Source organism: Tachyglossus aculeatus, chromosome 6, assembly GCF_015852505.1.
Source record: "Tachyglossus aculeatus isolate mTacAcu1 chromosome 6, mTacAcu1.pri, whole genome shotgun sequence".
Lineage (NCBI taxonomy): Eukaryota > Metazoa > Chordata > Mammalia > Monotremata > Tachyglossidae > Tachyglossus > Tachyglossus aculeatus.
In genome coordinates, this window is record NC_052071.1 from 31,221,987 (window position 1) to 31,238,495 (window position 16,509).

Below are 16,509 nucleotides of genomic sequence, written 5' to 3' on the forward strand. Positions count from 1 at the left end.
CTATGCTGTCCAGAGGGTTCCACCCCAATTCCGTGGCTGCTTCATTTTGAGGATGGCTTTTGGGTTTTTTACATCCTACATTTTGAATAGGTTTCTCTGCTGGATGTGAGAAATTATCTTAAACCCTGCAAGCAACCCAAAGAAAAAACACAAAAAGGAAGAAAGAATACAGCAGTTGCAATCACGGATGTGGGTTAGATCTTGCAGCTGCCCTCGAGATCTGTTTTGAATGCACAGTCCTCAGCAATGAATCCAGAAGAGCGAATCGTGACATGGCTTATATCTTTGGGAGTTTTAAATTCACCCAAAAAGACCATCTCTGATCCAGAGGAGTTCTTGAAGTGTTCTCTGAAAAATGGGGTGGTACTGTGCAAACTGATCAACAGACTGGTTCCTGGATCTGTGGAAAAGGTAACTTTTAAATGTTCGCTCTTTTGCGGAACTCTTAACACCATGGCAGCGATTCTGACGTGGCATCGGATCATCTTTTTCTAATCCTTGGGGCAAACTTAAACTCTAGGTGTTTTCCTAAATGTTGAAAGGATTTTTTTTACGTTTTTAGTAGTCAGGGAGAAATGGAAAATAAAATGTCCTTTTGAAATGGACTAGAGGGTAAATAGGATTTAAAAACAAATCTAAAAGAGGAAGGTCTTTTTAGTACCACGGCGCCAACTAACCAAAATACCGTTCACTGTTAGTAACTGGTAGAAATTAATGTATTTATGTCTGCATTTAAATACGGCAGTTGGATGTGGTTAACGTGAAACCAACTCTGATTTCTTGTAAAATTCGCATTTTTGGGTGTTGAAAATTCATCCTAGAGCAAAATAATATTTAGTAAACAGGATCTTTGAGGTTTAAAGGCAGTAGCATTCCAGAAACAGGAAAGGGGGGAAAAAAGCAAAGGAGTCTAGATGGACATTGTAACTGGTCTCTGCTAACTTAAGGTCCATATGTCTTTTGATTAATCCAGTGAACTCATTTGGTGCATTGGATTGGGCATTCAGACAGGAAATCCAAATTGGCCCTGGCAAAGGTGGAAAAGAAGGCAGCTTCATTTGTGGAAAGAGGGAAAACACGCTTTTAGTAAATGATGGAGAGAGAGAAGGGACTTCCTCATTTAAAACTATGAACAAGTTAAAAGTCCAGTGCAGCTGCTAAAAGTATTACTTTGTTTATGTCAGAGAAGAAAATGTACATTAATGAGGGTGGTTTGGGACTTCTTTAAAAGTTCAGAAACCCAACTTTGTGCCTTTAGACCAGGGCACTTTGAAGACTGACATTTGGAACAAAAACCCAACTGTTTTTACATCATTTCCTTCAGCGGCTCTTTCTCTTCCTGGTTTCACAGCAACTTCACCCTCGTTCAACAAAATGAAGTTAACCAGACATGCTGGGAGCACACATTCAGTCTGGTTGATCTCAGATGTAATCTCACGAAATAATTTGTTGGTTGTTTCTTTAGTATTGCCAGGAGCCCAAAACGGAAGCAGACTGCACCGGCAATATTAAGGAATTTCTGAAAGGATGTGCATCACTTCAGATAGAGGTAAGTTTGTCCAGTTGCTCTCCCTGGAGTCATCTGGGCTTCTGCTAACCAAGAGGGGGGCACCATCGGAGCCTCAAAATCAAGTAGAAATCACATCTGATTTAGAAATCGGCAGATATTGGTTGCTATTTTCAATGGTGTAATGATAGGGTGGTCTTTCCCAGTAATCTTTCATTATCATCATAATAATATTTGTTAAGCACTCTCTCTGTAGCCAAACATTGTACTAAGTGCTGGGGTAGATACAAGACAAACTGAGCAGACATAGCCCCTGGCCCACGTGGGACTTACAACCTAATCAGTCAAGGAGCGTTTTCTGTGTGCAGAGTACTAAGCGCTTGGGAGGGGACAACATAACAGGGTTATTCTCATATTAAGTCCCTTCTGACCAGGGCACTGTATGTGTGTGATGGTGAGACTTCATCTTTTAGACTGTGAGCCCACTGTTGGGTAGGGACTGTCTCTATATGTTGCCAACTTGTACTGCACACAGTAAGCGCTCAATAAATACGATTGATTGATCATCCAGAAAGCATGGTATCATTTGTAGCTCTGCAGTGGTCGGGTGTGGAGTTGATTTCGCCGCATTGAGGGTGACTACGTGGCCTGACAGTGTCGGCGGATGATTGAGGGATCTCGATGGTTTGGAGAGGTTGTTCCTCATTCAAGCAGAAACTGGTAGGGCAGGAGGCTTCACGGTCAAACAATTTCTGATATCGGGCCTTTAGATCTACCCAGGGATAGAAGTCCGGAGGCTCTGATCTGCCCCCTGAAATGACTACCTCTCTTGCATATACCCTCCCCTGAAGCTCCTGCTGCTTTCTGGCATCAAGGGCAGCCTCTCTGCAATAGAAACTAGAATTCTTTTTTCTTTCCGTGGTCTTTGTTAAGCACTTACTATGTGCCAGGCATAACTATCCAAAGTTAAGGAATTTATCTTTGCCCAGTAAGCCACTGGGGCCTTGGTGTTATCTGGTCGTCTTTGTTTTTAAATCAGATATGTCTCACGTGGGGCTCACAGTCTTAATCGCCATTTTACAGATGAAGGAACTGAGGTACAGAGAAGTTGTGACTTGCCTAAGGTCACACAGAAGAGAAAGCTCATTGGAGGCAGGGAATGGGTCTGTTTATTGCTATAGTGTACTCTCCCAAGTGCTTAGTACAGTGCTCTGTACACAGTAAGCTCTCAATAAATACGACTGAATGAATGAGAAGCGACAGAGTCAGGATTAGAACCCACATCCTTCTCTCAGGCCTCTTTGCTCATCCTAGCCATAGAATCAGCAGGTGTCAGCGGCCAAATTATGGTTTGGGCTGGGATAAGCAGACTTATTCTCGGGGGCAGACAAAGTTTGTGTGGGTCTGGGTTCTGAGACTAGGATCTTTGAAGATCTGTTCCCTGCCCTGCTCTGGCCTGAAGGCCCCTCCAAAGTCAGCCCCGGGAGCCGGGTTTCTCCCTGCGGACACCAACCAGGAGGCAGACGGAAAGAAGCACCCGGCCCACTTCAAACATTCAGTGGAAAGCTATAACAGTTCCCCCTTTATTTCCATATTTTATGAGGATTTTTCAGCACGTTCAGAGTAGAAGAAAAACCGGAACTCTATAAAGCCAGGAATAAAGCAATTCCCTTTGTACCCACTTTTGGAGAGAGTTTGTCCTGGGGGATTCATTCATTCATTTAATCGTATTTATTGAGCACTTACTGTGTGCAGAGCACTGTACTAAGCTCTTGGGAAGTGCAAATCGGCATCATGTAATGATGATAATAATGGCATTTATTAAGCGCTTACTATGTGCAAAGCACTGTTCTAAGCGCTGGGGAGGTTACAAGGTGATCAGGTTGTCCCATGTGGGGCTCACAGTCTTAATCCCCATTTTACAGATGAGGAAACTGAGGCCCAGAGAAGTTAAGTGACTTGCCCAAAGTCACACAGCTGACCATTGATGGAGCTGGGATTCGAACCCATGACCTGAGCCCCTTCCTTCCTCTCCCCCTCGTCCCCCTCTCCATCCCCCCATCTTACCTCCTTCCCTTCCCCACAGCACCTGTATATATGTATATATGTTTGTACATATTTATTACTCTATTTTATTTGTACATATCTATTCTATTTATCTTATTTTGTTAGTATGTTTGGTTTTGTTCTCTGTCTCCCCCTTTTAGACTGTGAGCCCACTGTTGGGTAGGGACTGTCTCTATATGTTGCCAATTTGTACTGCCCAAGCGCTTAGTACAGTGCTCTGCACATAGTAAGCGCTCAATAAATACGATTGATGATGATGATGATGATGATGATGACCTTTGACTCCAAAGCCCGGGCTCTTTCCACACTGCTTCTCCTTCTACTGAGTGCTTACTTTGTAGAGTATGTACTAAGCCTTGGGAGAGTTAGTGGACAGACACTATCCCTGCCCTCAAGGAGCTTACAGCCCAACAGGGAAGAGATACCTTTACAGGTAAAGGAAGCAACTGCGCATTAAGATATGGAAACAAGTGATAGAAGCTGTTAGGAGAGGAGACTTTCCCTAGGACAGGTGAATTAAATGAAGGAGAGAAAGGAGACTGTTCTGTTGCAGCAATCCTTTCCAGCTCAAGCTTATTCTTATTGGCTCCAACCTTAAAGCGGAAAGGAAGGTGGGGGCAAGAAGAGAGCAAAGGAGGGAAGGAGAGAGGAAGATCGAAGAAGAATTGCCTGGAGTGGAGGGAGAAGGAGGAAGGAGCAGTTAGAAGCAACATAATTAGCGAGCTTCAGAAAGTTCTGAGGACAGAAAAACACAACCTGGGTTTCTTGGGCTAAACCTAAATTAAAAAAAAAAAAAAGACGGGGGGAGGGAATTGGCGTGGGGGAAAATTCAGGTATGAAAAACCTTTACCCTGGTTACCTTCCACTTTGTTCCTGACTCTCTTCAATTGATTTGCTACCCAAATCATGAGAGAGAGAGAGACAGAGACAGACAGATTGATTCCAGGTGAGCTGAATTACACTAGTTTTTAGATCAATCAATCAATTGTATTTATTGAGCGCTTACTGTGTGTAGAGCACTGTACTAAACACTTGGGAAGTACAAGTTCCCAAGCGCTTAGTACAGTGCTCTGCACACAGTAAGCGCTCAATAAATACGATTGATTGATATACAGTTTCCCCAACTTGGCCTTTACTATATAGAGGCGGTCCCTACCCAACAATGGGTTCACAGTCTAGAAGGCACTAGAAGGATTTGGGAGGCACTTTAGAGAGAACCAGTCTTCCTCACCTCCCTCTCCACTATTGCCCAATTCCTGCTTCTCAAAGCATTTAGAGGGGTCACTAAGCCGTCTCAAGGAAGAGGAGGTATCAGGATAATCAGTATCCAAAAATATGTATTTATCTTTGCCCAATAAGCCACTGGGGCCTTGATATTGATGCACCTAGTCTTCTTTGTTTTATTCCCCCCCCCCCCCCACCCCGTGGTATTTAAGTGTATACTTTGTGCCAAGCACTCTATTAAGCACTGGGGTAGATACAAGCTAATCAGGTTTACTGCATGAATATCCACTTTGCAGATGAGGAAATTGAGGCACAGAGAAGTTAAGACGTTTGGAGTTGGGATTAGAACCCAGGTCCTCTGACACCTAGGCCTGTGCTTTATCTGTTCGGCTATGCTGCTTCTCTAGAAGAAAGGTGTTCATGCAAAACAGTTTTATAAGGAGCTACTGTTTGTTTTCTCTAAATACATGCTGGATAGTATGCCTTTTCAGTTCAAGCAATAAGCTGGCTATTCAGAGACAAAGGGGCCGGCTTTTTACATTCCCAGTTAGTATTCTCTGAAATCAGGAGCTGTCACTGATGTTTAAAGGTGCAAATTTAGGGCGTCAAGTCACATTAACCTCACTTAAAATAGAAGCGGGTTTTAATTCGAGAAAACCCTATTATCACAGAGCAACCAAAGGGACCACATTGCCCAAGGTAATGTGGCATTGCCCTGTTCACTTCGGGGAAAGCTGCAGTGAGCCTTGACTAGTGTGGCCAAAGAGGGGTGGGCCAAACGAGCCGATTGTTTAAATCCAGTCTTCAGAGGACGAATGTTCAAATCTCTAGAAATTAATTGACAAGCTGCAGTGAGCCTTGACTAGTGTGGCCAAAGAGGGGTGGGCCAAACGAGCCGATTGTTTAAATCCAGTCTTCAGAGGACGAATGTTCAAATCTCTAGAAATTAATTGACAATTTCAGGAGAGTTCAAGAATTAATTTGAAAATCAATTACATTTGCCTGTAAGGAGAAACTTGCACAGATTGAGGTAGACTTTTATTCCCCAAGGATGACAGAAATTCCATTTATTAGTTAATGTTGCAAACAAGTCTTTTTTTTAAGGAGGATGCAGCTGTTGGTAGGATGTGGGGCAGAAGACGGGAATTAGAAATGATGACCCCTAGGGAATTGGGTTGTCAAATAAATTGGGGGAGAAAAACCTGGGATGGAAGCATGAATAAAATCAAGGGCATTACCGTTATTTTTAATGGTATTTAAGAGCTTATCATCATCATCAATTGTATTGAGCGCTTACTGTGTGCAGAGCACTGTACTAAGCGAGCTTATGATGTGCCATTCACTGTACTGAGTTCTGGTGTCATCATCATCATCATCAATCGTATTTATTGAGCGCTTACTATGTGCAGAGCACTGTACTAAGCGCTTGGGAAGTACAAATTGGCAACATATAGAGACAGTCCCTACCCAACAGTGGGCTCACAGTCTAAAAGGGGTCGATATAAGCCAGTGAGATTGGACAGAGTCCATGTCTCACATGGGACACATGTAATACCCGTGTACTAACTGAGGCACAGAGAAGTGAAGTGACTTGCCCAAGGTCGCACAGCAGAAAAGCGGCAGAGGTGGGATTAAAACCCAGTTCCTTCTGTCTCCCAGGCCTGTGCTCTATGCACTAGACCATACTGCTCTATTTGCATGGAAAACTGTAAAAGTGCAATGGGAATATGTTCCAAGATGGGACTAGGTAGGGGAGGAAGGAAGGAGATCTAGAATCAGCAAGAAAGGCGGTGATGATGATACAGGAATATGACATCGTCTTTCACATTTGAAGATACAGCTGGCAGTATCGCTGTTCTTGTGTTTGAGTGTGGCATCATCATCATCAATCGTATTTATTGAGCGCTTACTGTGTGCAGAGCACTGTACTAAGCGAGCTTTTGATGTGCCAGGCACTGTACTGAGTTCTGGGGTAGATATAAGCCAGTGAGATTGGACAGAGTCCACGTCTCACATGGGACACATGTAATACCTGTGTACTAACTGAGGCACAGAGAAGTGAAGTGACTTGTCCAAGGTCGCACAGCAGAAAAGCGGCAGAGGTGGGATTAAAACCCAGTTCCTTCTGTCTCCCAGGCCTGTGCTCTATACGCTAGGCCGTACTGCTCTATTTGCGTGGAAAACTGTAAAAGTGCAATGGGAATATGTTCCAAGATGGGACTAGGTAGGGGAGGAAGGAAGGAGATATAGAATCACCAAGAAAGGCGGTGATGATGATGCAGGAATATGACTTCGTCTTTCACATTTGAAGATACAGCTGGCAGTATCGCTGTTCTTGTGTTTGAGTGTGGCATGAATGGCCGCAGTAGATTTTTGGCTTGTTCTCTGACTAATCACATTAAGTGTAGTTGGGAAAGCCTGTTGCTGTTTGCAGCTCTGTCTATTCATCTTCCAGCTGCTACGACACCTTTGCTCTGATATATTTCAGCTTGTTTTGCATCCTGCTTTGATTTCTATCTAATAGCAATGCACCATTAATTAGGTATCCCTCAGTTTGAGCTTACAGTATTTCTTCTGCTCATCATTCATTCATTCATTCAATCGTATTTATTGAGCACTTACTGTGTGTAGAGCACACCACCCAACAACGGGGTCTAGTCTTTTAATCTTTAGTCTAGTCTTTTAGACTGTGAGCCCACTGTTGGGTAGGGACTGTCTCTATATGTTGCCGACTTGTACTTCCCAAGCGCTTAGTACAGTGCTCTGCACACAGTAAGCGCTCAATAAATACGATTGGTTGATTAGAAGGGGGAGACAGACAACAAAACAAAGCATGTAGACAGGTGGCAAAATCTTCAGAACAAATAAAATTAAAGCTACATGCACATCATTAACAAATAGAATAGTAAATAATGTACAAGTAAAATAGAGAAATAAATCTGTACAAAGATATTCAAGTGCTGTGGGGAGGGGAAGGAGGTAGTTCAGTTACCCTCTTTCATTTTATAAGAAGGTACTCCATTCTTATCGTATGTCCAGCCAGCACAAGCCTGGTTTTTCGTGACCCCAACTGGATCTTGGATTCCAGTTTTCAAACCCTGGCAATTCTTGAGTTCTCAACGTGTCACAGCATAATAATAATAATGATAAAAAATAATGGTATTTATTAAACACAACGTGCCAAGCATTGTACTAAGTACTGGGCTCGATAAAAGATGTCACAGTCTAAGGTGGGAGACCAGATATCAAATCCTCATTTTACAGAAGAGGCAACTGAGGCACAAAGAAGTCTAAGCGACTCATGTAAGGTCACCCAGCAGGCAGGCAGGATTAGAACACAGGTGTTCTGACTCCCAGTCATGTATTCCTTCCACTGAGAACATGATCCAAGTTTATAGTATGGATGTATTCAGAGGTGAAAGTAAAAATTTAATTTTACCTGTACAGCAAGTGGGGGAGAAGTGCAACTATGGACTGGAGTGGGGAGAGACTGGACATAGGGAGGTCTGCAAGGAGTCCAGTCAGGATATGACAAGTGTGTGGCCCAACATGGTGTCAGTTCTGATGGAGAGGAAGGGTGGATTCTAGAAATATTTTTGAGGAAATAGATTTTATAGTGGTTTTAGCACTAGGCGAGGGCAGGACGTCAGTGAGGAATCATAGCAAGGTTATTGATTCTGAAAATGTGAAGATAGAATTGATGCCGGGGTTGGTGACAGATTACGAGTTGAAGGAGAAGGATATGCCCAGGTTATGGGTTTGAGAGACAGAAAAGGGTAGTGGTGCTATCAGCTGTGATGGGAAAGGGAGGTGGGACCATTTTATTTTGTGATTATGTTTTGTTGTCTGTCTCCCCCTTCTAGACTGTGAGCCCGCTGTTGGGTAGGGACCGTCTCTAGATGTTGCCGACTTGTATTTCCCAAACGCTTAGTAAAGTGCTCTGCACACAGTAAGCGCTCAATAAATATGATTGATTGACAGAGAATTTGGGAAGGACAACGAGGAGCTCAGCCTTTGTTCATGTTGAGCTTGAGGTGCCAGCAGCATATCCATGTAGAGATGGTGTGAAGACTGGAGGAAATGCAAGATGGCAGAGAAGAGGAGAAAATGGCAGAGAAGGAGAGAAATCAGGGCTGGGGACGTAGCTGCAGAGAAGGGGTAATTGAGGGTCTGGGAGTGGTTAAACTCCCCAAGGGAATGAGTGAATATTGAGTAGAGGCAGGGACACAGAACAGAGACTTGAGGGTCACTCACAGGCATATAGTGGGAGGTATGGGACGAGCAGGCAAGAAACTGGAAAGGATCGGCTAATAAGGTAAGAGAAGAACCAGGAGCGTCTTAAAAACCAAGGTTAGCTAGTGTTGCTGGGAGATGAGTGCTCCGCACTGTCAAAGGCAGCGGAGAGATCAAGGAGGGTTAAGATGGGATCTAAAAGTAATAGTGATGATGGTATTTAACAAATACCAGCGCTTAACAAATACCACCATTATTATTATTATTATTATTTAAGTGCTTACTATGTGCCAAGCACTATCCTAAGCGATGGGGTAGCTACAAGGTAATCAGGTTGTCCCACGTGGGGCTCCCAGTCATAATCCCCGTTTTACAGATGAGGGAACTGAGGCACAGAGAAGTTGTGACTTGCCCAAAGTCATACAGCTGACAGATGGCAGAGGCAGGATTAGAACCCACGACCTTTGACTCCCAAGCCCGGGCTCTTTCCACTAAGCCACAGTGCTTCTGTTAAAGGAGGCTATTTGTGATCTTGGAATGAACGGGTTCTGTGTCCTAGCTGTAACTGGGCTCTGAATCACAAGACGTCTGGAGCGCTTAGAACAGTGCTTTGCACATAGTAAGCACTTAATAAATGCCATCACTATCATTATTATTGTTATTATTAAGTGTTTAACAAATGCCGTCATTAATTAATTAATTACCCCAGGGCTTAGAACAGTGCTTGGCACATAGCGCTTAAGAAATTCCATTGGGGGGGCGGGGAGGGGGGGCAAACAACACGTTGGTTGGGCTCACGGTCTAGCTTAGTGGAAGGAGCCCGGGCTTTGGAGTCCGAGGTCATGGGTTCGAATCCAGACTCGGCCACACGTCTGCTGTGTGACCTTGGGCAAGTCACTTAACTTCTCAGAGCCTCAGTTCCCCCATCTGTAAAATGGGGATGATGACTGTGAGCCCCATGCGAGACAACCTGATAACCTTGTATCCCCCCCAGCACTTAGAACAGCGCTTTGCACATAGTAAGCGGGGAGACAGGCAACAAAACAAAGCAAGTAAACAGGCATCCTTCATTCGATTGGATTTAATGAGCGCTTATCGTGTGCAGAACACTGTACTAAGCGCTTGGAAAGTACAACTCAGGTACAAATAGAGACAATCTCTGCCCACAACGGGCTCACAGTCTAGAAGGGGGGAGACAGACAACAAAACATAGCTAATAATAATAATGGTAGTTGTTAAGCGCATACTATGTGCCAAGCACTGTTCTAAGCGCTGGGCGGGGATACAAGGTAATCAGGTTGTCCCACGTGGGGCTCCCAGTCTTCGTCCCCATTTTACAGATGAGGTCACTGAGGCCCAGATAAGTTAAAAGACTTCCATGACCTCTGACTCTCAAGCCCGGGCTCTTTCCGCTAAGCCACGCTGCTTCCCAAACAGGCATCATTCATTCAATCTTCTTTAAAGAGCGCTTACCGTGCACTGTATTAAGCGCTTGGAAAGTACAGTTCGGGTTCAAATAGAGACAATCCCTGCCCACAACGGGCACACAGCCTTGATGGGGGGAGACAGGCATCGACTTAATTTCTCTGGGCCTCAGTTACCTCGTCTGTAAAATGGGGATTGAGACTGCGAGCCCCATGTGGGACAACCTTCCTCCCTCTACTCTACACCCTTCCCCTCCCCACAGCACTTGTTTTATTTCTACATATTTATTACTCCATTTTATTAATGGTGTATAGCTATAATTCTATTTATTCTGAGGGTACTGACAGCTTGTCTACTTGTTTTGTTGTCTGTCCGTTGTTGGGTAGGAACCGTCCCTATATGAGAAGCAGTGTGGCTCAGTGGAAAAGAGCTCAGGCTTTGGAGTCAGAGGTCATGGGTTCAAATCCTGCCTCTGCCAATTGTCAGCTGTGTGCCTTTGGGCGAGTCACTTAACTTCTCTGTGCCTCAGTTATCTCATCTGTAAAATGGGGATTGAGACTCTGAGCCCCGTGGGACACCCTGATCAACTTGTAACCTCCCCAGCGCTTAGAACAGTGCTTTGCGCTTAATAAATGCCATTATTATTATTATTATAATTATATGTTGCCGATTTGTACTTCCCAAGCGCTTAGTCCAGTGCTTTGCTCAATCAATCAATCGTATTTATTGAGCGCTTACTGTGTGCAGAGCACTGCACTAAGCGCTTGGGAAGTACAAGTTGGCAACATATAGAGACAGTCCCTACCCAACAGTGGGCTCACAGTCTAAAAGCACAGTAAGCGCTTAATAAATACGATTTAATGAACAAGGTGATGACCTTGTATCTCCCCCAGTGTTTAGAACAGTGCTTGGCACCTAGTAATAATAATAATGGCATTTATTAAGCGCTTACTATGTGCAAAGCACTGTTCTAAGCCCTGGGGAGGTTACAAGGTGATCAGGTTGTCCCCACAGGGGGCTCACAGTCTTAAATCCCCATTTTACAGATGAGGGAACTGAGGCCCAGAGAAGTGAAGTGACTCGCCCAAAGTCACACAGCGGACAATTAGCGGAGCCGGGATTTGAACCCATGACCTCTGACTCCACAGCCCATTCTCTTTCCACTGAGCCACGCTGCTTCTCATAATAATAATGGCATTTGTTAAGCGCTTACTATGTGCAAAAGCACTGTCCCTTCTAGACTGTGAGCCCACTGTTGGGTAGGGACTGTCTCTATATGTTGCCAACTTGTACTTCCCAAGCGCTTAGTACAGTGCTTTGCACACAGTAAGCGCTCTATAAATATGATTGATTGATTCTAAGCGCTGAGGGGAATACAAGGTGATCAGATTGTCCCGTGTGGGGCTCACAGTCTTAATCCTCATTTTACAGATGAGGTGACAGAGGCACAGAGAAGCTAAATGACTGGCCCAAGGTCACACAGCTGACAGTTGGCGGGCTGGGTCTCCAAAGCCCGTGCTCTTTCCATTGAGCCACGTTGCTGCTTCTCTAAGTAAAAGCTTAACACATTATTATTATTATTATCATTAATAAAATCAATCAATCAATCGTATTTATTGAGCGTTTACTGTGTGCAGAGCACTGTACTAAGCGCTTGGGAAGTCCAAGTTGGCAACCTCTAGAGACAGTCCCTACCCAACAGTGGGCTCACAGTCTAGAAGGGGGAGACAGAGAACAAAACCAACCATATTAACAAAATGAAATAAATAGAATAGATATGTACAAGTAAAATAGAGTAATAAATATGTACAAACATATATACATAGAGTAAATCAATCAATCATATTTATTGAGCGCTTACTGTGTGCAGAGCACTGGACTAAGCGCTTGGGAAGTCCAAGTTGGCAACATCTAGAGGCAGTCCCTACCCAACAGTGGGCTCACAGTCTAAAAGGGGGAGACAGAGAACAAAACCAAACATACTAACAAAATAGAATAGATATGTACAAGTCAAATAGAGTAATAAATACAGTAAAAAGAAAATATATAAAAGAAAATAAAAAGTAAAAAGTAGAGTAAAAAGAAAATAAATAAAAGAAAATAAAAAGTAAAAAGTAGAGTAAAAAGAAAATATATAAAAGAAAATAAAAAGTAGAGTAAAAAGAAAATAAATAAAAGAAAATAAAAAATACAAAGTAGAGTAAAAAGAAAATAAATAAAAGAAAATAAAGTAAAAAGTAGAGTAAAAAGAAAATAAAAGAAAGTAAAAAGTAGAGTAAAAAGAAAATAAATAAAAGAAAATAAAAAATAAAAAGTAGAGTAAAAAGAAAATAAAAGAAAGTAAAAAGTAGAGTAAAAAGAAAATAAATGAAAGAAAATACAAAATAAAGAGTAAAAAGAAAATAAAAGAAAGTAAAAAGTAGAGTAAAAAGAAAATAAATGAAAGAAAATAAAAAATAAAAAGTAGAGTAAAAAGAAAATAAAAGAAAGTAAAAAGTAGAGTAAAAAGAAAATAAATAAAATAAAGTAAAAAATAAAAAGTAGAGTAAAAAGAAAATAAAAAGTAAAATGTACAGTAAAAAGAAAATAAATAAAAGAAAATAAAAAATAAAAAGTAGAGTCAAAAGAAAATAAATAAAAAGTAAAAAGTAGAGTAAAAAGAAAATAAATAAAAGAAAATAAAAAGTAAAAAGTAGAGTAAAAAGAAAATAAATAAAAGAAAATAAAAAGTAAAAAGTGGAGTAAAAAGAAAATAAATAGAAGAAAATAAAAAGTAAAAAGTAGAGTAAAAGGAAATAAATAAAAGAAAATAAAAAGTAGAGTAAATAGAAAATAAATAAAAGAAAACAAAGTAAAAAGTAGAGTAAAAAGAAAATAAATAAAAGAAAATAAAAAGTAAAAAGTAGAGTAAAAAGAAAATAAATAGAAGAAAATAAAAAGTAAAAAGTAGAGTAAAAAGAAAATAAATAGAAGAAAATAAAAAGTAAAAAGTAGAGTAAAAAGAAAATAAATAGAAGAAAATAAAAAGTAAAAAGTAGAGTGAAAAGAAAATAAAAGAAAATAAAAAGTAAAAAGTAGAGTAAAAAGAACATAAATAAAAGAAAATAAAAAGTAAAAAGTAGAGTAAAAAGAACATAAAGAAAATAAAAAGTAAAAAGTAGAGTAAAAAGAAAATAAGTAAAAAGTAGAGTAAAAGGAAAAGAAGAAGTAAAAAGTAGAGATAAAAGAAAATAAAAAATAAAGAGTAGAGTCAAAAGAAAATAAATAAAAGAAACTAAAAAGTGAGTAGAGAGGCTGCAGAGGTTGGGCTGGTGTGTCGGGACGGTGCAGGGGGAGCCGAAGCATGCGCAGTCGGGGCCGCTGTCACTTCCCGTTCGCCCGTGGGCGATCCAGGTCCGGGTGAGCGCTCCGACCGGCCTGCTCCGCTCCGCGCCGGCCCGGCGGGGGCGCCGCCGAGGGAGGAGGAGCCAAAACGCGGCCGGGAACCGCCCCCAACCGGACCGGACCGCACCGCACAGGACCGGACCGCACAGGACCGGACCGCACAGGCCAGGCCAGGCCAGGCCAGGACCGGCCCCCGACCCCCGGCCCCGTGCTCGGTAAGGCCCGCCCCCATCCGCTGCTGCCCGTTGGCACTTCCCAAGCTCTTAACGCAGTCATCATCATGATGATGATGGCATTTGTTAAGCCCTTACTGTGTGCAAAGCACTGTTCTGAGCGCTGGGGGAGGTTACAAGGTGATCAAGTTGTCCCACGGGGGGCTCACAGCTTGAATCCCCATTTCACAGATGAGGTGACTGAGGCCCAGAGAAGGGAAGTCACTTGCCCAAAGTCACCCAGCTGACCGTTGGCAGAGCCGGGATTTGAACCCGTGACCTCTGACTCCAAAGCCCGGGCTCTTGCCACGGAGCCGCGCTGCTTCTCCGCACACAGTCAGCGCTCAGTAAATAGGATTGAATGAGCTTCTAGCCTGGGAGCCCGCTGTTGGGTAGGGGCCGTCTCTAGATGTTGCCAACTTGGACTTCCCAGGCGCTGAGTACAGTGCTCTGCGCACAGTAAGCGCTCAATAAATACGATTCACCTCCTCCAGGAGGCCTTCCCAGACTGAGCCCCTTCCTTCCTCTCCCCCTCGTCCCCCTCTCCATCCCCCCATCTTACCTCCTTCCCTACCCCACAGCACCTGCATATATCTATATATGTTTGTACATACTTATTACTCTATCTTGTACCTATCTATTCTATTTATTTTATTTTATTAGTATGTTTGGTTTTGTGCTCTGTTTCCCCCTTGTAGACTGTGAGCCCACTGTTGTACATACTTATTACTCTATTTATCTTGTACCTATCTATTCTATTTATTTTATTTTATTAGTATGTTTGGTTTTGTGCTCTGTCTCCCCCTTGTAGACTGTGAGCCCACTGTTGGGTAGGGACCGTCTCTCTATGTTGCCAACTTGGACTTCCCAAGCACTTAGTACAGTGCTCTGCACACAGGAAGCGCTCAATAAATACGATTGATTGATTTACTCTATATATGTATATATGTTTGTACATATTTATTACTCTATTTGACTTGTACATATCTGTTCTATTTATTTTATTTTGTTAGTATGTTTGGTTTTGTTCTCTGTCTCCCCCTTTTAGACTGTGAGCCCGCTGTTGGGTAAGGACTGTCTCTATATGTTGCCAACTTGGACTTCCCAAGCGCTTAGTACAGTGCTCTGCACACAGTAAGCGCTCAATAAATACGATCTATTGATTGATTTACTCTACATATGTATATGTTTGTACATATTCACTACTCTATTTATCTTACTTGTACATATCTATTCTATTTATTTTGTTAGTATGTTTGGTTTTGTCTGTCTCCCCCTTCTAGACTGTGAGCCCACTGTTGGGTAGGGACTGTCTCTCTATGTTGCCAACTTGGACTTCCCAAGCGCTTAGTACAGTGCTCTGCACACAGTAAGCGCTCAATAAATACGATTGATTGATTTACTCTCTCTCTATATATGTTTGTACATATTCATTACTCTTTATCTTACTTGTACATATCTGTTCTATTTATTCTATTTTGTTAGTATGTTGGGTTTTGGTGTCTGTCTCCCCCTTCTAGACTGTGAGCCCGCTGTTGGGTAGGGGCCGTCTCTATATGTTGCCAACTTGGGCTTCCCAAGCGCTTAGTACAGTGCTCTGCACCCAATAAGCGTTCAATAAATACGATTGATTGATTGATTGCTCTGCACACAGTAAGCGCTCCATAAATACGATTGATTGCTCTGCACACAGTAAGCGCTCCATAAATACGATTGATTGATTGATTGCTCTGCACACAGTAAGCGCTCAATAAATACGATTGATTGATTGATTGATTGCTCTGCACACAGTAAGCGCTCAATAAGTACGATGGAATGAATGAATGACTGCTGGCCGGGAGGGAGGGGAGGGGACTTGGGGATGGGCCCGCCTTCAGTCGGCCGGCAGCCCCGTGGTGGGTGGGGAGGGCCTGTCTCTCTCTGCTGCCGATTTGTCCTCTCCCAAGCGCTTAGCACAGTGCCCCGCACACCATCGGCGCTCAGTACATAGGACTGAGGAACTGAGTGAGTGACTGCTGGCGGAGGGAGGGGACTTGGGGAGCGGCCCGCCTTGGAGCCTGGTGTTGGGTAGGGACCGGCTGTAGCCGCTGCCGATTGGCACTTCGCCAGCGCTTAGCGCAGTGCTCCGCACACAGCGCTCAATAAATAGGACTGAATGAATGAATGACTGTTTTGGTTTGTTAGTCTGTTTGGTTTTGTTTTCTGTCTCCCCCTTTTAGACTGTGAGCCCGCTGTTGGGTAGGGACTGTCTCTATATGTTGCCAACTTGGACTTCCCAAGCGCTTAGTCCAGTGCTCTGCACACAGTAAGCGCTCAAGAAATACCATTGATTGATTGATTTACAATATATATGTATATATGTTTGCACATATTTATTACTCTATTTATCTTGTACCTATCTATTTTATTTATTTTATTTTGTTAGTGTGCTTGGTTTTGTTGTCTGTCTCCCCCTTT

At 42.8% G+C, this 16,509-nt stretch overlaps 1 protein-coding gene across 1 annotated transcript in view; it reads left to right on the forward strand.

The window, feature by feature from the left end:
* The first annotated feature begins 240 nt into the window (after positions 1-240).
* Positions 241-16,509, forward strand: part of ARHGEF6 (Rac/Cdc42 guanine nucleotide exchange factor 6) — a 101,622-nt gene continuing 85,353 nt past the window's right edge. The window contains exons 1-2 of the mRNA XM_038747918.1: positions 241-411; positions 1,466-1,549. Coding sequence (XP_038603846.1) covers positions 247-411; positions 1,466-1,549 — 249 coding nt within the window. The 5' untranslated portion in view covers positions 241-246. The remainder of the gene's footprint in view (positions 412-1,465; positions 1,550-16,509) is intronic.